Source organism: Trematomus bernacchii, unplaced genomic scaffold, assembly GCF_902827165.1.
Source record: "Trematomus bernacchii unplaced genomic scaffold, fTreBer1.1, whole genome shotgun sequence".
NCBI lineage: Eukaryota > Metazoa > Chordata > Actinopteri > Perciformes > Nototheniidae > Trematomus > Trematomus bernacchii.
The window spans coordinates 1,961,385-1,984,134 of record NW_022987609.1 but is presented as its reverse complement, the minus strand read 5'-3'; the positions used below and the strand labels follow the sequence as shown (position 1 = coordinate 1,984,134).

Here is a 22,750-nt window from a genome sequence, read left to right as displayed (position 1 = left end):
TAACATGTTATATTTAGCTGAATGCACCTTTTAAAGTTCTTAACAAATAATCTGAGGGGAATTTCTTGTTGATTGTTTTTAACTTGTGATGTGTAATGTAAAGCACTTTGAGCTGCATGTGTTGTATGAAAAGTGCTATTATTACTATTATTATTATTATCACCTTTGAATATGAAGCTGACTCAAATAGTCAGATAATCAAACATGAGAAAATAAGTTTGCAGGTCATTTTGATCATCTTTAAAGGTGGGGTAGGTAAGTTTGAGAAACCGGCTCGAGATACACTTTTTGTTATATTCCATGGAATGCTCTTAACATCCTGATAGCAATGAATATCTTAAGTGCTTTGACAAAATATCCATAAAACATGTCATCTGTGGAAGCCGTAGTACTGTAAAAAGCACGACCAATCATTTTAGCCGGCCCGGCTAAAATAACTGGATGGCCTACCTGCCTGTCAGCCTTCCATCTGTGCACAAACTTATCTCGTGCCCTCATTGGTCATGTGCGCGTTCGTGTGTGTTGGAGGAGGGGCTCTATAAGGAAGTGGCAGATTTTTTCCGGTTGTGTATTTTCAAATTCTAGCGATCTCGAGCCGGTTTCTCCAAACTTACCTACCCTACCTTTAAGTGTTATTTAAGTTAAAAGGCCCCAAAAAACTATCAACCAGGGATGCATCACACAAATTGGAGATTTATATTATCATGAATTATTCCTAAAATGTAATTATACTCAATAGATAGAAGCAAAAATATAAAGCAAAGTATGTTTGTGAAGTTATTTGGCATTATATGGTATGTTCTAATAGTGACGCCAGTTAGATCATCAGAATGTGTCTCTTCTTGTCAAACTGGATATGTTTAGCCTTAGGATGAACTATTTGTTAGTCAAAACAACAATTTAAATATAGGATAAGATAGAACATTAAATGCCAGAGGGGAAATTGTTTTGCAACTGTTGAGACAAGGCAGTTTTATATGAACTATGAAGTAAAAGAGCTCAAATCCAAAACACACACAATGTCAAACATATACAGGTTGGATGTAATTGGCACATCAGAATCAGCTATCATTGAATTAAAGCATGTGAACACATACAACGATTTTGACTCTGGTATATTCAATATTAAAGGGGCCCTTCAATGCATTCATTTTACTCAAAAAGGACATATTGTGTTCATTTTCAGGTTCATATCAGTGTGTAGTGTCTCTACTGTGACATGTCTCCATGCTTTAATGTTCAAAAAGCTCTTTATTTTTCTCATGCTGCCTGTGCTGCAGCACCTCTTTTCACCCTCTGTCTGAAACCAGAGCCCTGTCTGCTCTGATTGGTTAGCTGGCCGGCTCTGTTGTGATTGTGACAGGACCTTTTTAATTATCAATATGAAGTGTATAAGATTAAAATATAAAAACAATTGTGGAAGCTGTGTTTCTTTTGGGATTCTGATTAGACAAATTCATAACCGATAAATTAAGAAAATGTTTAGATTATTCGATAATAAAATCAATAATTAGTTTGAGCCCTTTTCACAACTTTATTAGTAACTTTTCTTTTACTTCTGTCTCACTCCAGAGCTATATTGTGACCTTCATCAATCCCTCACATGTGAAAAGATTCAAAGTTTGCTCTCCAGTTCATTTCTGCAATCGTAAAAGTGCAGTAATGAAAACCATTCGTCATGGCCTCCATTAAAGGCAGTTTCATACAACCGTAAATACTCCGCAGAGAGGTGGTGTTCCCCGCCAACCAGACTGCGAGCTGACTGTTTAACCAGACTGACATGTTGTCCAGCTGCACACTACATTTCCATGCATGTCAGCAAACAGCTTGAATACCTTAATAAATACCCGATTCCTCCGTGAGTCACATTCGCACCAAACTACTGAACTCTTACATGCCTGGAAAACATGTGGAGGTTAAACAAGACACGATGGTAAATCGGCCAGACGAGTTAATCCAGGTCATGTCAAGTCTTATAGAGCTGCTAGATGTTAAAAAAAGGTACCAAAAAGACAGATGAGTCCAGATTTATTCGGGCTTAACTCAGGTTTTGAAGAATGGCAAAGGCTCACTTTCATCCCAATGCAACCTGTGCCGCACAGATCAACATTTGTACAAACAATGATCACTGATGCCGCATTTGGGGACAACCGGAAAGTTACCATCCAACGGGTTCCCTCAACAAAAGGTGAATGGGGTTCACCTCAAATAAGCACTACTATTATAGTAGTTGAATCAAAAATGCAATTCATAGAAGTAAATAGCTAACGTAAGGCTGTAAAAGGAACTACAGCACGGGCACATGTCTACACGTCGCCACCGCTAAGCTAAAGGTGGCTAATATTCGGCGTGATGACAATTAATAGTTTCATTTAGCCACTTGTAGCAACAGCTGTTTACATACAACATAGAAGCCTCCAACGTTTGCCAGTGGGGTATTTACTGACGTATTTAATGTCGTAGAACAAAACTTGAATATCTCCACAGACCGTATGTCAGGTCTCTAACCAAAAATATATTAATTTAGAGACGAGGGAAGCTAAAGTGAAGTGCCAATATGATTCATTTCTGGTTTTAAAGAATCAGAACTGCACCACTCTCAGACAAGAATCCAATGTGGAGTTTACAATAAAGGTATAAAGAACAGCACATAAGAAACCCATAGCAACAGAAATCCACTTTGAAACAGATATTTAATTATATGCCCTTGCGTGATAGGGCATTTGGCGAGTTTAGCTACGAGTGCCCCTCTCGTCTCTTTACTGGAAACTTGAGTGTCCTTTAGGTCACAAGCTTCATGTTTGTCATGATTTATTCACCTGCACTTTATTCTCTCTTAGAGTTCAAATGTCCTGTCATTTTGAGTTTCAATCTTATCTTTTTAGTTTCTATTCAGGGCTATTTATAGATCAACAATGTTTTATATATCATAATGTATTTGTTCAGTTTTCTATTTCAAATCTGAACCTGCAAAGTAACATAAAGCTGCCAGATTAACGTAGTTGCGTTAAAGCAGGGGTGTCAAACTCAAGGCCCGGGGGCCAAATCCGGCCCGCGACTTCATTTTATGTGGCCCCACAAAAGAATATAATATGTTTATTATACGGTTACATGCCGATTTACAGAAGCACGTTGCCCATACATGGAGCATAATGCATCTCAAATTTGCCTTTTTTCTCCGAATTTGACTTTTTTTTTTTTTTTTAAATGTTACTTTTTTTACAAAATGTCACTTATTTTTTTTATTGTGACTTTTTTTCCAGAATTTGGCTTTTCTTTTTAAATGATTTTGTGACATTCTCACTGAAGTGACTTGCAATTATTTGCCCTAAACCTTTGCTTTCAGACGTAGTTAATTATGAAGTTATTACCCTATCCGATAATAATCCAATGCAGAGGCAATAATGTAATATAAAACATTATTTTATATATATATGATATATTTATATATGTATTTTTATATAGTCTTAAAGTTACAACCGGCCCTTTGAGTGCAACCATAAAGCTGATGTGGCTCACGATGAAATTTAGTTTGACACCCCTAAAGTAATAGACGTTCCCTCTGAATGTCGTCAAATGGAAGTATAAAGTAACATGTAAAGTACTTCATGTAATGTACTTTAAAGTGCACCTATCATGCTATTTTTAGGCATATATTATGGGTCTCAGATATATAAAAATATATAAAAACATATCTATGATGTGTTTTGCTCAAAATACAAACAGATCATGCATTTTAGACATCCCTCATACCCCTCTTTTGCAGCCCTGTTAGAGAAATGCGGATTTTGGGTCCTTTGCTTTAAAAAAAAAAAAAAAAAAAGGAGGCGGAGCTAATGCCTGATCAGAATTCTACCGGAGATAAAGTTAAATTCTGCTGTGATAAAACGCCATCCTGTTCTAAACCACATCAAGGATTATTTCTGAAACAGTATGGAGCTCAAATGTTTTTTCTCTTGCGGGTTTATCACAAGGTGAGTTCCTTTTTTTATTTCCTGCTTTTTAAACACATGTGCTCTCCAGTACAGGTTAGCTCCGAGTGTTAGCGAGGCTTGCTAATGTAAACAAAGACGAGATTACGTCCAAAACACGTCAGGCATTGTTTCTGATAGCAACTCTCTGTGGGTCCGCCATCCGAAATTACGTAATATCGGCAGCACATCTGTATCCGCTCGTTGTACCCCCGTTTTTAAAAGATGTGGGTACGGAGAAAAAGAGAAAGGGTTTTATTTTCTGATGCTGCGTGAGTTCCCCGACGCACCGGGGACACATATTTATGTATAAAAGACATAAAAAAGTGCATTTTGCATGATAGGTCCCCTTTAATGTTACTTTCCAGCACTATATCACTCATCATTATCAGGATTAGAGGCAATTCATAACCAGATTTTGACACCATAATCACATACAAGTGAAGCCAGGTGAGCTCCAGAGAGCGGACTAAATGTAACTTCATGGTGCCGAGAGCCATGAGAGCAGATAAAAGGAGATACAAGAGGATCGTGCATGTTCGTCTCTCCACATCTGGCCACCAGCCGCAGAGACTCAAACTCAACCAGGAGTCGGCCATACTCATCATCCACATCCTTTTCCCAAGGTCTGGGCAAGAGGAAGCCCTATTTATGGTACAGAATCAAAGATAATATGGGAGGGTTATATATGGAGATCCTTTTTTAAGCGTCCAAACAATCTGCTCTCCATCATGACGACAAACACCACCTCCCTGGGAAGAGGGTTTTTTACGAGGCAAATATGTTAGAAACAGGAAGCTCATGAGAATTTGAAAACACTGAAAGCACCTTGTGGGAGAGGGTTTAGGGATTGAAGTGGGGGGGGGGGTGTAAAGCTCCTCAATAACAGCCTTATTTTACACAAATGAAAATAAACTGCAAGAGGTGCACAAAAGAACTCTGTCAGGATACAAGACGGCGTGGATTTAGAGAAAAACCTCCCACTGTCTCTGTTCTTCTTCTTCTTCTTCTTCTTCGACACAATCTTAATCCAACGGGTCATCAATCTGAGGAATCTATTAGATTGTGTCTGGATTAAAAGGGAATCAAATGATGGCTGTTTAATCCTCCTTTGGCCAAACAGGACGTGGAGGGGACCCGGTTTGCTTGAATTGATTAAAAACTACATTCCTAGCCATATTTTCTTTGGCCAGTCGATGAATTGAGTGTTTGTTGCAGCTGAAGCAGCTAAAGCAGTGTTTTGCCAACTTTCAATGTTTGTATGACCACAGATTCCTCTGTAGGGTGGATTTTGAATGAGGGTGAGCTCTCCTTCTCTCTCGCCAATACTATTAGGATTCCTCGAGCATATATCTAAAATATTTCATGAGTAGGCAGTATGCACTGGATGAGAAAAGCATCTTATGTCCCGTTTACTCTGGGAAAATTAACTGTGATTCACAAAATAATCCCAATATTCCTCCAAATATCCTGAAGACTTTTAAAATGCACCTACATTTTATTGCTTCACAGATAGGACACATCTTTATGAAATTAAAAAAGTCAGATCTTATTGACTATTTAGCCAAATGGTTACAGCGTACAGAAAGCACACGTCCACGGTTAAAGGATAAAAAAAGAATGTACAAAAGAACAATAATGTATAAATCAATAGGTCCCCCTGCATAGATCAAAGATAAATACAAATTGATATCTATGGCTGCGTTACAAATCGCATACTTTTTATTTTGACTTTTATTTTATACTGTGGCTGCCTAATAAAGTATGAACTGTCGCTTCTTTATGCATACATTTGGCCCTTTGTCCTGACATGGCGTCTTGAACTCTGACCCTCTTGATAAACTGCTGCACAAAGGATTGTGGGTGAAAATAGCCAGAAGAGCATGCTGGCTTTCATACTTCAAAATACGACAGGATTCAGGAGGACATCCGGGTATTTTTGGCATAATATGCATTTGGGACATAATAAAAAAAATGTCTGGCAAACTAAAAAGGTATGGTATTGTGAGTAAAGACATTAATTAAGCCACTTGGGCATCATTATCCTGATCATTTACTACATTTGATTGTTTTTTAAGCCAATACAGTTTATGTTCAAATGGAGAAAACAAGGTCAGCGTCTCGGCTTGTTCTGACTTCTAATGCTGATGTTTACATGCAAATAATCACCTTCAGGCTTGAACTGCGGGGGCAGGGCTGTGAGGAGACAATGCAGGAGCAGATAATATTCCTTTGATCTGAATATCTGTGTAAACAGCCACGATGATGATGTTGCAGGAGATCTGTGTCAGTCTCCTCTCCTGCTGAGAGCTCTGTTGTATCGCACCGACTCTACGGGGTACTTAATGAATATTTTGCAATGCTAATGCGGGCTGCAGAAGTGCCTTTGGAGTATAACCATGGTAACTACAGTAACTGCATGCATGCATCAGACAGTGGGTGATAAACCTCATCGCTGATAAGGAGGACCCAGGCTAGCCTATCTTCAAAGCCCGGTCGTTTGTGCAGAAAGGGGGGGGGGGGGCGATAATGGAGAGATAGGCGACTGCAGGAGGCTCTGACCTGTCTGCGCTCCCCTACAGGACTTCAAACCGACTACATTATCGTCCCGTTGCTCTTCCCTCCCTGTAAAACGGCTGAGCTACGACCCAATAAAGAAATATTCCTCAGAAGGACTGACCTTGAGAGTCTTCAAGGTCTTTTACTCCATAAAACCAACATTTTGAACCTCATCATCCTCAAGATGTTTGATGTTTGTACAGATACTGCCACGTAAAGATTAAACTGTTAGTTGAATAACAAACAACAGAGAACTATTTTGATAATCAAATCCTAGTTTGAGGAAGTTTTCAAGAAATTACAGTGAAGGAATGCAAAGTATTCTAACATTTCAGGATCTCAATGGGTGTATTTCGTGCATAGAAATCTGCTACCTGAATGGAAAAAGGTCAACAATAATAGGCTTGTGTTGGCGCTTCCTCGTTTTATCCACTTCCTCTGTCACTTTGCGTGTTAGTAAATACTCGCTTTGATCAACTGTCAAACTATAATCAAGTATTCGACTTATCGCTCCAACTCCGCCATGTTTCTTGGTGGACGGCAACGCCTTGTAAATCATTTAATACCAAAAACCAGTTAACAAAACCAGCCGCCAAATTAAACACTTACTCCATGCCACGTTTCCCTCGCTGTAATAAAGTCTGAACGCCGTCTGTGGCTGCAACGAGACGCGGGACACAAAGGCGTTCAGAACATCTGCGAACAATTAGAGGCGAACCGAGCGAGCAGCACTTATACTGCCCATTACACTCGGATAAGTCACTGGCTCGGCTCTTCGTGATGTAATGCGGCGCAGCTTGGATATGCAATCTCAAAGTTGCACTGGGACAGAGACTCTCACAAAAACTTCAAACATGGAGCACACGGGCCGTAAATGTGATCCAGAGTGGAACCACATTTATCTGCAGCCCTGAGCTCATTCCTCTGGATGAAATGTTCCTCATGTTCTCCACCAAATATTGTTCCAAATGTGACACGTTTGTTCTTAAATCCTCCCTAGTCTGCGAGCTCATGTTTAGATTACTTCTGTTACATGCATCAAGTCCACTGCGCCGATCAAACTGCCACATTTTTGCCAGATTTATCGATAACTTGTCTGTAACCTGTCAGATTATAGTGAAAAATGTTCCTCCCAGGTGCTCAAGGTGAAATGTCTTCTTTCATCAGTCCAAAACCTAAAGATATTCAGTTTAATGTGATATAAAACAGGGACATCTCCATGTTTGACAGGCTGAGAACAGCATTTTTTGTATGAAAAATGACTTAAAGGTCCCATGTCATGCTTTTCTGGTTATTACCCGTCCCCTTGTGTGTTATGAAGGTTTTTCTGCATGTAAACGGTCTGCAGAGTCACAAACCCTCAAAGTACACCCGGTAGCGAGTAAAACTCTTAACACAGAAAAGACCTGTCTATGCTGCCCCAGAACGCCTCGTTGGAGATTTCTCATCTTCCATTGTTTTCTTCCTGGGTTCTGTGACGTGTGAATACCCAAATCAACTACAAATGACCTGATTGGCCCAAATGGACCAATCGGCGGAGCATCTCACACACCAGGATCCCTTGGCTAACTAACAGGGAGTCCCCATTGACTTGCATAGTGCTCCCTGAACGCTGGTAATAGACGAGTTGGGATCGCGGAGAAATGCTCTCTGCAGACCCATTCTCACAGCGTTTATAAACCTTTTTCTTACTCAATATCAAGCCACACTTATTGTTTTTACTTCGGCTGTGAGTGTTTGTGTGTGCTCAGGATGAGTTTCGCTTGTTCTCGCTGTATCACCGACCCGGAAACCTGTCTGCTCCTCGCAGCAGCTCGCAGCAACGAGCCTCGCAACGTCCCGACCAATCAGAGCACACTGGGCTCACAGGGAGGGGGGGTGCCGGAGCTCCAACAAGCCGTTTAGGACAGAGAGTGAATACACATACTACTATACAGAGATGCTGTATGAGAAACCAATGTGAGTTTGGAAAATTGCACAATTTAAATCTATTCTAGTAGACCTCAACAATGGAAATATGATCAGTAGAAATGGCCATGACATGGGACCTTTAAAGATGGATCTCTTATCAAAAATGTTTGGTGCTCATTTTACGAAAGACTAATCCATTTGTCAACTCATCATGGCAGCTCTTAACATTCTCAACATTTTTACCAAACTCTGCATTTCGGTCCTCGTGGTTGTTTATTAAACTCCCCATTAACTTAAAATATGTGTTTTGCTTATTGTTCCCCCCCCCTATTTTTTTGTTTTAAACTGTCCATCACGAGTCCAACAAAGTTACAAGAGTACAAAGATCAATCAGTGGAGTGTTCTTTAAAAACACGTTTGGAAATGACCGTTTATAAGATCAGACTTTAATCTGAAAGACCTCAAACATGCTAAAAAGACAGTCAAATCCCCTTGTCTCAAACTGTTCGTCATTTGTTTGAATCATCACGAAGGCTCTTTGTGCCACAAAGTCTTAAAGGGTTTTCTAACATGATATATTTATCTGCAAAAGCCAAAAAACAGCAAACGGCAACATTACATCAAAAGACAATTTGGAAAAAGGAAAGAGGGGCATGTCATTCCTGCAAACACTAAAAGATTCATCGAGCATTTCATGGGAGATTTTCAGGGAAAGTTAAATATTTTACAGCCTGAACGCAGGCCATCTCTGTGAAAGTCCAAAAAGGGTTCCAACAATCCTTACATCCTCATTTCTACTGGGCTAAAGTTTGGTCTTTGTTCAGAAAACGACGAGACAATGAAAACAGCATGAGCGCAAATCTGGCCCTAAACCAACAGACACAGGTCATTAAGCGTGGATGTTTTCCCTTTCAAAAGGACTCGGTAATAGCAGAGCAGCATTGTCTGACAGGTGTTACATCTTGTTGGCCTCACAACTTATTAAGATTACGGGCATTACATGTTTTATGGCCAATAAAAACCCTCCACAAACAAGACACAATTCGCTCCCCGTGACTAGGATGCCATTCAGAAAATGTGGAGGGTTTCACATTTACTGAAAAGCAGCATTGTTAAAGTTTGATCCAATAACACGTTATTTACTGCCAATAACGCTCCAAAAATGTTTCTCTCCTGGCCAACATGGGCACCAATCCAGTGTGTTACTTTGGAGGAGAACCCCTATAAATCCAAAATAATTAGTCAATTATTTTTCAAACAAAAATGCCAAACATTCTTTGTTTTGAGGATTGGCTGCTTTTCTCTGGTTTACATGATCATTAAGTTTCTTCAGATAAAACAAGCAACTTGAAGAAGTTCATGTGCATGAAAAAACCCTGAGTGGAATCGCAAAGTAAGAATTATATGAAAACAAAGTTATTCAAATAAACAGGACGTACTTAAAGCATGTGACCTGCACTTCCTTAAAAATGGCAGCTTACGTAAACGTCAGCCAACCAATGAGCAGTCTGTAACGTTTCCTTAAATTAGTACACGAAACAAACGTGAGTATCAAACTTTTATATTCATTTTTATAATGTGCAATGGCACATCCGGCGCTGTTTTAATTATGTTGTTTTACGGAACAAAGATGAGTGGAAACATGCATTTATTCACATTTTCTTTTGCCTTATTTGCTGAAAATGTGGTTCAAACTTTACCCTACATTTTTAGGTTTGTCAGTCTTGTTGCTTTCTTCACTTTTCCCCCTCTCACTTTGTAGTGTTTGTTTGCACCTGGATACTATTTAAACTAACAGGTGCTGATCACTAGATTTCTGAGGCTGTTATTGGTTTGTTATTGGTCCAAAGTTATTTTAGGGTCACTTTACCAACAACATTTTAACCAATCCAATACCTCTTGATATGTTTTGTTTGAAATTGTGACATACCCAGTGAAATATCTTACTGTGTGAAATAATGTCTGACAACATACGCTGCTTTATATGGACAAGTCATATCATACAGGTAACCTGCAGACATGTTGTATGATAAGAATACTATTGTGTTTTGCTTTCATTTTTTACAAAAAGGTTGAATTTCACAAGATATCTATATTCTGCCACATTGCAAAGAACTTTCCTTTCACTAAATGTTTCTAACTTAACTTATCAGGTGTATTTTCAGTTTATGTGTGAAGAAAGTAAATTATGAGATCAGCTTTGAAAGTAGTTAACATGCCATTAAATCAAACTCACACAAACACATCTTAAACTTTCCCCCTTTGGAAACAACCTTCTCTATCAAACTCTGCACAAACATCATTCTGCACAGAAATGCATATATAAGCACATTTTCAGTGGAAATCAGCTAATAGAAATTAACATCCCTGAAGACTAGTGAGGAGGTAAACTATGATGAATGTGCTGTATCCTCTTTAAAAATTAACTTCCTTTAGTAAAGTTGAGTATGAACCAGAGGTTTCTCCTCCTCTACACCCTGCTGCAGACACATTGCCCTTAATTCATTCATTCTTTGGGCTGATTTAAGCCTGTTTCCCTGTCTCCAGTCACACAGCCAGGATGGTTGACACAAGGGGTTTTATTTCCACCATAAAATGCTTTTGCATCCTTGTGAGAAAGATACAAAATTTACCGTTAGGAGTCAGATGTCAGTCGCGTTTTCCATGTTCCCCTTTCTGGTTTCTACACCTTAAAACGAGGCGAGAACTGCGACATGGATGTATTTAAGCTAGCATGGTCATGCAGTTAAACAAAAACGCAGAAATATGTCATTTTTGTGGATTGGGACAGGCCCTTCCATAAAAAACCCTGCACCGAAAAGCGTCCCCTCCGACCGGGTAATGCTGTTACGCCCTTGCGTCTCTCCCAAAAACGCTGTAAAACACCGGGGCGTTTCACGGTTTCACGTTAAATAAAACAAACCCACACATTTAGCTTCATTTCCGCTCAGCCCTTCACTTCACCGGTGCTGTTAAATCAATGAAAAGCCAAAAGCCTCTGTCGGTATTCCGGCAAACCTCTCGACCAGGCGAACATGAAACGACATTTTTCTTGTTTGAAAAACTCACCTCATTTGGATGGAAACTGCCGAAGACGACGCTGTTCCTCCATTGTTAACTAAATACTGAAATATACTAGTTTTTTATTTAAAATATATCTATCTTGTGCTCATTTTGGCAGCGTCCTCCCCCTGCAGCCGCTTTCTTCTCCTGCCTCGGCTTCAGTGTTTTGGGTTGAGGAAAAGTGATGTCATTGCATGAAATTGCATTACCCGCCCCATTTTTTTCAGAGGCTGTCCCCATGCTGCCAAACATAACTTTAACATATACTTTAAAAAAGCTGCTGGGTTTTTAGTGCCTTAAAATGTTCTGTGCATGCTTTAAATACTATCTGGAGATCATTAGGTTCAACAAATGCATCATAAACGTTTTTTGAAAAGAATAACCATTTATTTCAACAGACTGATGGGTACAATTTAAGTTATTTTGATTGTGTTTTTTATATTTACATTGTTTAAGACGGTGTTATTATGCATTACAGTTTGTTTATTTTTGTTTCATTCTTGTATGGGTATTATTTCCAAAGTTTGGGTTTTTATAACTTCAACTAATGATACCATAATATTATTTTAAGATGTAGGAACTTCCTTTTTTTTAACAAACAAACTGATTTGGTCCAATTTTATGACTTTATAACCCAGAAAAATCTAACTAAATGCAACCAAACAGAAGAAAAATGAATGAATTTCTAATAATAATCTATTGAAAACAGGCTGTAATTGTTCTCTAACCTCATCATCAGTCTTTGTGGAAGTGAAATTGTTCTTTAAAGAGACGCTGCATCAGATGGAGCTTCGGCTGCAGTAGAGTTGAAGTGAATAATCTGAAGTGTCTTCCTCTTCTTCCCCTCCAACCTCTGACACCACCTAGGTGGAAGAACAGGAAGTTAGGACTGTGGTTTTGACTGTAATTTTCAACCAAAGAATGCTTTGATTATTTGTGTTCATGTCATAGTTTAAGTTCCTACATATTTGTGTCAACATACAGTGCAAATATGAGGAGACATAAAAATAATTATGGCTTTCCCCATTGACGTGCTTCTGTGGGTTGTTTTGCAAAGTGTTGTTTCAAGTCTTGTTTGTTCAGGCAAAATGCACTTTTTGATGTCTTTTATACATAAATATGTGTACCCGGTGCATGGACGCGGGAAGGGGGGTTGCTGAGGGGGCTGCAGCACCACCATCTGCGGCGCACCTACAGTGTAAGCGCGTCACAGTTTCTCCGCTGCGAGGCTCCACTAGCATGATAGGTGCACTTTAAAGCAGAAGACGGTTGAGAGAAACAGTGAAATCTTTTGTGAAATTAGTATTCATCTGGAGTTGATTCCACTAGTGCCCAATATGAAGTTATTCAAGACTAAAGGTGCATTTCCATCCTCATGTCCCTATGTGCATTTTCAGATTGCACCTACAAACACCTGGAAAATGTGCACTGTGTTCTTAAACTGCAGACTAAAAGCCTTAGACATTTAAAATTGGAGAACATGTGCTAATATTCAGGAGGCTGTGCTCAAAAATATAACTATTTTATGAAAAAAGGAACTGTAATGTAGTCTTTGCCAACTTTATATGATAGAGCTCCCTTTTTAATTTATAACCTCGTCTGATTTTCTTAACATTAGTTTATTTATTAACGAGTCAAACACATGTTTAAGTACAAGTATTTGGAAATCAAATTAAACAAAAGGGCCTCAGTCTGACTTTAACAGCAGCTACCTTAAACCTCTAAGCATTATTATATTATATGTCCCTCTTTCACCAGGTAATGAACAGAAGATATATTAAATAATATGCTTTAAAACAAGAGCCAAGTGTGATATTAAAGTGCACCCATCATGCTATTTTTAGGCAATAGCATAGGTCTCAGATATATAAAAATATATAAAAAACATGTCTATGAAGTGTTTTGCTCAAAATACCAAACAGATCACCCATTCTAGCCATGCCTCATATCCCTCTATTTCACTTCCTGTTTCAAAAGAGCTGATTTGGGGTATAAAGATTTTAAAAATATAGGAGGGGGCTTAGCTCATGCGGGAGATTCTACCGGCAGATTCTGCAGTGATGAAACGCCATATCAAGGATTATCAAGGATTATTTCTGAAACAGTATGGAGCTCAAAGGCTTTCTCTCTAGCCGGTTATACCACAAGGTGAGTTCCTTTTGATTTCCTGCTTCTTCACACACATGCTCTCCAGTACAGGTTAGCTCTGAGTGTTAGCAATGCTAATGTAAACCGACCATATTACGTCCAAAACAGTCGGGCATTGTTTCTGATAGCAACTTTCTGATAGTGCCGTGGGTCCACATTTCCGATATTACGTCACATCGGACACAAATCTGGATCAGCTGCGTTGTAGCCCCGTTTTTAGAGATTTGGGTACGGAGGAAAAGAGAGAGGGTTTTATTTTCTGACGCTGCGCGAGTTCCCTGACACACCGGGGACACATATCTATGTATAAAAGACATCAAAAAGTGCATTTTGCATGATAGGTCCCCTTTAACAGTAGAAGAGTGTTTGCTTGCAGCAACCATTCCTCCTCTTCATACTGTCCGATGAAGAGATTCCTTCCTTCTCCTAATGCATGATATGGATATAAAATGTCACAGTACTGAGTCTGTGAAAATATATTACAAAAATGTTTTGATGATAATGTGCGAGTTTATGCATTTGTAAAGTACATCTTCAGTTTCCTTGATGGGCTCTAATGGAGTGACATTAGCACAAAGATGGATCTGTGTTCCTAATATAATGAGTTTGTCAGAAGTTAATTGATGCAGATTTCTAAAGCGTTGCTCACTTGGATAAAACAAAGATTGTGTTCTCCATCACCAACAATACAAGCAGTTAAGAAATAAACTCTAACGAGTATGATCAGGAGGAAATAATGTAATAAATTAAACAGTTTAAACAAAAAAATGTAAGCCTCTTATAATTTGCTTCCCCACCCCTCCAATAATATCGCAGTACCATGATTCACAAACTGACACGCCTTAAAATTGATCTTGTATTGACAGATTGTGGCCAACATTTTATTTGACCCACACAATTCATACAGATTGTTGTTATTTCAGTGTATGGGTGCCATCTTTAAAAGAGAGTTGTGATATTCAAGATGCCCCTGATCGAAAGTTAACCTGCTCATGCATGATGGCAGCCATGTCTCTCTCTGAGAGCTCGTGTCCCGAGGCGTCCAGGTCCAGGTCTCCTCCCATCAGGATGTCCATGGGGGCCTCAGCGATGGCTCTGATGGTGTGGTCCTCCAGGGCCAGGGCCGTGTCAAACTGAAGGGGGGAGGGCGGACCCTGCATCCCGTCCCCTTCCACATCCAGGTCCTGTGTAACAGGAGGAAATCTAAATCTCAACGCAAAACTTGTGGGGGCCATTTTAAATGGTATGTTTGTTTCCTTTTACACCTCATACCACCAGGCAGTGTTATTTTTGTAAATGTAGATTTGGTTAGGAAATCAGCTTCAGCTGCAACTGCTGCCAGGAAGCCACATTTAGAGTTTATGCTTTACATAGAACATTGCACAATACTAACAGCCGATAGCTGTGTAGTCAATCTGAACTTTTGATCATCAGCTTTTTTTGGATTCACAAGATCACATCTGAATCTCTCAGTAGCATTTCCCCAAGGGCTTGTTTAGAGTTACAAATCCTCACTACAGCTACACCGTCTTCTTAAGACGCCCGCCATAATATTATGTGGGTGCTTTCACGTCTGTAGTTTGGTGCATTTTCCAGAGGAAAATAAAAGGGATTACAATGTTTGCCTTTTATAGTTCTGGTGCTCGCACACAGACCCCAAGAGACCGATTTCACTACTGATAACGGGCATACATCTCAATCTTGTAATTCACAATCATTGGAAAGAAACAACGATATTAATCCCATTTCAAATGTCAATATTACATATCGACCATCACAAAGCGATCTGAGATCCTCTTTTTCCAATAGTGGCCTGGGGCTGGTTTTTTTCTTCCAAATGCAAATAAGGAACTAAATGTCTGCATTTACTTTTTTTTTTACATCAGCTTCTAACTTACTTCCTCAAAGCAATGTTAGATCATTTGAACAGCACCTAAAGAAGCTACAGTGGTTGTGAAAGCACCCCAAAACTGCAGGAATCATTTCTATTGATAAGTTTGGAACATGATATTTTTAATAAAATGAATATGTGCTATAGGACAGTGGTAGGAGATCATCACTTCTACGTACATCACTAAACTCTAGGGGCATGCTCTCTGTGGGCTGAAGCTCTGCTGCACTCAGGTACATGTCTCTGCTTGCGGTGGTGATGGGCTCCTGTGGGGGGGGGCTCCTGCTCGGGCTGGAACATGGGGGGCGGCAGGGTGAGGTGCAGCGGGCAGCGGGGGTCCTCAGACTGTCCCATGTGCACTGTGCGTCCACACGGGACATCTTTCAGGCCCGGACACATCTGGAAGAGCACCTGGTTGCTGTCCTGGAAGATGTCTGAGCGGGCGGGGGTTAAGGACAAATCATGACAAACAGAAAAATGGTGACAACTAGAGTCAAACGGATCAAGAAACTGCCCCCCAACTTAAAACTAAAACCATAAGTGCGACTTTTTCCTATATAAAAATAATCCTGTAATAATTTCTCAACATACGAGGCGGGTTATGGTAAATTACAAAAGGCTGAACTGTATTAATGATATGCCCGAGTAGCTGACACCACGAGTTAGGCATTATGTCTGAGCTTTGCAGGGTTTGTACAGCTCAGTGCAGCTCTGGTGGCAGCAGACAGTTTAATGAAAGTACTTGCAATAATATTTGTTCTTGTCGTCAGCAGATAAAGAAAAAGTATACGATTTAAATTATGTTAAATAAAAAATATAAAAAGCATTAAACTACCCTCAATGATTTGGGGATAAGGTTAAGGGATTTTGTTCCTTCCAACTGAAATGATTAGCCCCTTTGTTTCTCTGGGAGAAATCAACAGACCACAGGAAGGAGTTCATGTTGGCGCCCTTTGAAACCTGCAGCTACGGCAAGCAGCACGTCTTGATCGGGGCCGAGGTGAAGAACACTCAGGAACTTTTATATATAAAGAGACAACTCAAGTGCTGAAAACATCTTTGAGGATACGTGAGACGCAGTGCCGGGTCATGGGCAGGCAGGGGTTGGTACATCGGGATCCCTCCACAAAGGAGATGCACTTCTCATGCACTGTTCTCGAATGCGTCTACAGAGGAAAGAAGTGTTAGATAACATCCAAACAGAACCATACTAGCTATAATTATCCTTTTTAACATTCCTGGATGCCACAAAATGGAGATAAAAATCCACTCTGCTGCACACAAATATGTTGAGCAAAAATCTCAAACAAACAGCCCTGAGAGCCAACATTGACATTTTAAAAACGAGGCATGTTGTCTTTGTAGGAAAACATAACTTCACACCAAGTCAAACATTAGAAACAATGTCTTACACTCAACATCCTGCATGTGTTGGCTCGGTGCCGCAGTGCACTGGATTGTAGGACATGAAACAGGAACCAGGTAACCAAATTACCCACAAAAAGAAACACAACACCCATTCTACTGGCATCTAGACATGCAGATTTCAGAAATGTACGGTTCACTGCAGTTCAGTGGAAAATACAAGTATTTTCTATAGCATTCACTAAAGTCCTTCCCCATGTTGTGAGAAGGGTACAAAAATAAATGTACAGCGACTACATTTCCTGAGCAATCAGAAATAGCGATGTCGTAGTTTTTTATTGAATAAATCGGCTAGTAATATTGCATTTTTTCTACTATTGTGAAAGCCTGGCACCGGTAATGTACAAGGTGTTTGACATCCTGGATTTTGCACCGCCAGTGAAACAGACCTTTCGTAAACTTAAGCTGTGGAGAACAGAGGACTCTGCCTAAACTCAGGCTAAAACTAAAGCACTTTAAACTTTGTTACTGTGTGGCCTGTGTGTTCAAAAAGAGTTACAGGCGTTATTTTACGGTTGAGTCTGAACGGCTCTGGAAAGACAAACTGCTCTTGGGTTTAAAACCTCAAAAACATTTCCCCTCAACGTGCACAGTGCGATGGCCACATATGTTGCAGACATGGGAATCTTGAACCAAATCTCATGGCTGGATATCACCAGAGTTTGGGAGGTATGTTTGTGGTTTGGTAAACCGACCCTTTAACATATGGTTTAGGTGTTAAACACACCTGAAGAGCTCCTTCTGTCACCGCCTGCCTCCTCTCCCGGAGGCGCCGGTGCAGCAGGGCTTCCACGCCGTACCGACGACGGTATCGGCGCAGAGCTTTGAGCTTCTTCAGGTTCTCCCTCTCCTTCATGGACAGACCTTCAGGCCCCGTCAGCAGACTGCTCCCTGAGAGCAACACAAGCAAGTTCAGATAACGCTCAGTAAATAAACATAAAAAGGTGTGGCAGGATTTCCAACAAAGAACTGGTACGTAATCAACACATAGTCAGATAGTAGTTTCCATTACCTAGAGTTTCATGCTCCACCTTGCGGTTGTGCAGGTATCTGCGCTTTTTCTCCTTAAGCAGGTGCTGCAGACGTTTGAACTGGTCGATGTAGAGGGACTGGAGCCGGATGAGCTTTTCTCGAGTAATAAGTGCCACTTCCTCAGCTGTGTATACCCCTGCATGTCTGCGATTTCAAAAAACAAAAAAATGTATTAGTCACCATAAAGTTCAGAAAGGAAAAGAGTTCTGTTACAGCTGTACTCATGTCTTCAAACTAGCTCCAACCAATGTGACTGGACAAGCACTGATATTACATTCCTTGTTAAACGCTTTTATCCAAAGCGACTTGCGTGGACAATCACCACAGGAGCAATTTGGGGTAAAGTGTCTTGCCCAGGGACTCAACAACATGCTGACTGCAGTGGGGTTTGAACCTGTGACCCCCTGATCCGAACACCAACACACAACCCACTGCGCCACACGCCTCCCCTGATATTAAGAATTAAAGCCCAATGAGGAATTTTAAAATACACACTATCAAGTACAGTATTTGCTTCGATGCCATTAAGCACAATGAGTGGGTAATGGACCACACAGAGTTCACATAACATTTTAAATCCAATTTTAAACAAAGGGAAAATGTGAGTTTGGTTGAAAAACTTGAGAATTGGCAAGATCTTTGGCTTACTTCAGAGGATCGTCGTGATCACTGTCAACGCTGTCTGCTTCACTGTCAGGGTCTCCTCTCCATGTTTGGTCTAGTACCAAAGGACCCTGCTCCTCCTCACTCAGACTGTCCTCATCTGTCGAGAGAGAGGTTAAAATCCTCGTCAAACATCTCATCATGCAGGAGAAATGAGCACACCATACCATCAGAGCTGCATTGAATTCAATGTTCTCGTATTAAAAACATTGACCATTAATCAATTTAAATTTTTTACAAAACTGGTACAAGTTAAAAAGGACATTCTTGTTTTCATAACCTTGTCCCTTTGTGGGCTATTTTGGACCCGTAGATGTTAAACTTTATTTTTTACTCGCACTAAAGAACTTCCAAAACCAACAACATTATGCGTGTGGCTTTAGTGCCGACCGCAGAAGCAACTGTGTGTATGATTAACAGATTAGATACAGGCCAGTTTTCCTGTGCGTGCAACATAAAACCATCATGCATGTGGTGATTTAAAAGAGGTAGTGTGGAGAAGAAATGTGCCACATGTGCAGGATTTACAATTTTAAAAAGAACAAGATCGCATGATGTGATGTGCATGTATAAATATGACTGTTTCAAACTAAACAAAACAATTGAAATATGGCACTAATGAACAGTCAGTGCAGTCTGAGTGGGCGGAGGTTAAGGACAAATCATAAAACAGAAAAATAGTGAAGAGTCAACCTGATCAAGAAACTGCCCACCAACTTAAAGTGGACCTATCATGCTATATTTAAATAATATAGTGTAGGACCATACCTACACAAGGCATATTTATACTTTTTTTTCCTTCAAAATACCAAACAGATCATGCATTTTAGCCATGCCTCATTTTGCTCAATTTGACATATTTTTGCTCTGTTTTTGCAAGGGCTGATTCTGTGAGAACAGCACCATCTACTGGCCTGGCATATGTACTACAGCGTCTCCAGCGCTTTCGAACGGCAATGGCCGTGGCTGTCTCCTCCTGATTGGTGGAGTTGGCCCAATAGCCGTAGCGCCACTATCCTGACGTCAGGACAGTGTTCAAATCTGGATCAGTTTTTATCAGATCCGTTGCAGCCCCTTTTTTAGAGATTTGGGTATGGAGGAAAATAGAGAGGGTTGTGTTTTCTGACACTTGGTGAGTTCCCTGGAACACTGGTGAGTTCCCTGGAACACCGGGGACACATATTCATGTATAAAAGACGTACAAAAGTGCATTTTGCATGATAGGTCCACTTTAAAACTAAAACCATAAGAGTGAGTTTTTCCTATACAAGAATAATCCTGTAATCATTTCTCAACATATGAGGCGGGTTATGGTAAATTACAAAAGGCTGAACTGTATTAATGATATTTTAGTGTTTGTGATTATGTCTGAGCTTTGCAGGGTTTGTACAGCTCACAGTGCAGCTCTGGTGGCAGCAGACAGTTTAATGAAAGTACTTGCAATAATAAATTCTTGTCGTCAGCAGATAAAGAAAAGTATACGATTTAAATCATGTCAAATTTAAAATATAAAAAGCATTAAACTACATTAATGATTTGGGGTTACGGGATTTTGTTCCTTCCAACTGAAATGATTAGCCCCTTTGTTTCTCTGGGAGAAATCAACAGACCACAGGAAGGAGTTCATGTTGGCGCCCTTTGAAACCTGCAGCTACGGCAAGCAGCACGTCTTGATCGGGGCCGAGGTGAATTAACAATATTTACAAATGAAAAATACTATATACTGTATTTAAAGTGGAGTGCTGTGGTGATTTAAAAGAGGTAGTGTGGAGACATGTGCAGGATTTACAATTTCAAAAACAGGATGTTTCGCATGATGTAATGTGCATGTATAAATATGACTGTTTCAAACTAAACAATAGGAATATGACACTAATGAACAGTCAGCGCCTCTTTACAAAGTGCTGATACAAGTCATTGCAGATGGGATAAACCTCTGTCCAGATCATTTACCTAGAATCCGACTAGCTTCAGAGCGGCCCCCGTCAGCGCTGTGAGTCTCTGCACGGTTGTATCCACTGAGCTGAGACAACAGAGACTCTGGGGAAGGACCAGAAGACGCCTTTCTCATCTGAGCTCGGAGGGCCATGGCGTTCCTGCGAGCATGCTCTGCACAGAACGTCACTCTAAAGAACACAGAAGAAATACAGTCAATGGAGAAGAGAGATTTGACCAAGCAGCTTGGATTTGTTAATGTGTGTTTGTGTCTTCCATAGTAAGAGTTGCAGTTGATAATAAAGCTGAGGTTCTACTTTTTCTGACTTGTTAAAAGCAGAAGAATATTAGATTGTCCACACACCCGTCTTTCCTCTCGACTTTTGGTGCAGCGTTGGGGCAGCGCTTGCCGTTCTTTGCAGAGACATAGCTGCACTGCTTGTACGGAGAGTTCTTATCCTCCAGGATGTGTTTGACGCAGAAGTCCAGGCCCTCCAGGCGAGGCTGAGAGCATGGTCGCTGTGTGAAGGAGCAGGCCTGGGGCTCCTGGGGACGAGGAGTCTGTGTGACCCGGTTCCGACTCGAAGGTAACACGTGGATTCGTATCCTATTCATTGCAAAGTCTGGGGGAATAAAAGGAAAATAAAGTTAAAACAACGAGGCATTTAGTTTAGTTTTAGTGGGTAACACTATCTTTTCTTGGACTTCTCTATTGTGAAGATTTCCTGTTCAGGGAGTTGTAATATCAGTAGGACAAACCCATACTTTAAATAACCAGATATTTTCTGACATTTAATAGAAGACAAATATTAAAAGAAATACGAAAATGGAGACTAGAACTGGCAAACTAATAGATATTAGTTAAGTGGCCGACACATTTAATTAAACAAGTATTTATTTATTTTTTAGAATCAAAAATCTTTTGACAGCTGCTGCCATTCCCACAATAAAAAAACTGAAATGTGAGAATGTCTCATTGTCGGCGTGTGTGCCTAGTGTTGAAAGGTGCTATATAAATAAACATGCCTTGCCTTTTATAAAATGGAGGCTAGGGGTACACTATTGTCACTAATTGCCAATAAAACTGACTGGAATAAATGTGTGTCTGTACAAAAAAGTGTCTTTCATGCCCATATTTGAGAGCCCTTAAGTCACACATTGGGGGAAGAGGTAACAGATGTTGAAAGTAAACCAATTAAGAAACGCAGATGGATAACTACATAAACACAATATCAAAAGCAGTGGTAACAACCTGGTCCAATTATAAATATTATTGTTAACGTTAGAGAAGGCGTTGGCAGGTCAGGTGGCTTGTCAGACACGACTATGATTAACTTGCTATAGGTTAATATTGTTTTATTTACATACAAAACTTCCATACATCGCAAAAAAGTAAATACGTAAAATAAATTGTAAACAATTATTTTTAGCTAATATTACAAATGTAGCATAAGTAAATGTCTCTGTCTTTGAGAATTCTAAGCAGGCGCCACAGCAGCGTTCAGCCCGCCTCTCTTTACTGCGTCACTCTGCCCTCTTTCAGTTATGGCGTCGCCATCTTTGTTAGCAGTTGCTAATATTAGCCAACCGCCGTTTCTCACAATTTGTGGCCAATAAGTGAGTTGTACTGACCGATAGTAACACACGGTCGTTCTCTTCACATTGTAGACAAGGCTCTTTACAAGAAGATGCAACTATCTGCATTTTTTGCTCAGAATTGCTTACCTTCTTCACGACGGTCCTACAGGGTTTAGCTTCCGTGGCACACTACGTCGGTTTGTCCAACTGCCACAACAGCCTCTGCAGAATCTTCACTGATCCCGCCCACCGAGAGCTCTGATTTGTCGAAGCTCAGGGCATTTCATTGGTCAATCAATCTGCCAAAGCAAGTGGCATCAGCTGCAATCATTTTACACCCAATATGTTTTACACCCACAAATTAATCCTGCAGAAGTGACGTTTTATGAAACACGTAACGAAGCGGGAGTTTTCTTAAAATATTTATTGTCTTTTTATTTGAGAATAAAGCAACCACATTATATAAAAAAGAAAAGGGTTCACATATAACGTTTTAACAGAAAACAAAAATTCCAAAACGTTTCATTTCCAGACCTGAGTGTCACTTAAAACACCAAGACGTGAAAAATAACAA

General features: G+C 40.1%; 2 protein-coding genes across 2 annotated transcripts in view; both read right to left on the bottom strand.

Moving 5' to 3' along the window:
- nckap5l (NCK-associated protein 5-like) overlaps nt 1-11,647 on the bottom strand; it is a 48,777-nt gene extending 37,130 nt beyond the window's left edge. The window contains 1 exon segment of the mRNA XM_034131782.1: nt 11,511-11,647. The gene's annotated coding sequence lies outside the window, so the exon portion shown is untranslated.
- A 277-nt stretch (nt 11,648-11,924) lies between these two features.
- kansl2 (KAT8 regulatory NSL complex subunit 2) lies at nt 11,925-22,480 on the bottom strand. Its single transcript, XM_034131846.1, is given in 11 exon segments — nt 11,925-12,367; nt 14,639-14,836; nt 15,723-15,825; nt 15,827-15,977; nt 16,613-16,709; nt 17,696-17,859; nt 17,981-18,144; nt 18,649-18,763; nt 20,617-20,789; nt 20,963-21,221; nt 22,324-22,480. Coding segments are annotated over 10 exon segments (1,500 nt in total). The 5' UTR covers nt 21,214-21,221; nt 22,324-22,480; the 3' UTR covers nt 11,925-12,283.
- Between the last annotated feature and the right edge of the window lie 270 nt (nt 22,481-22,750).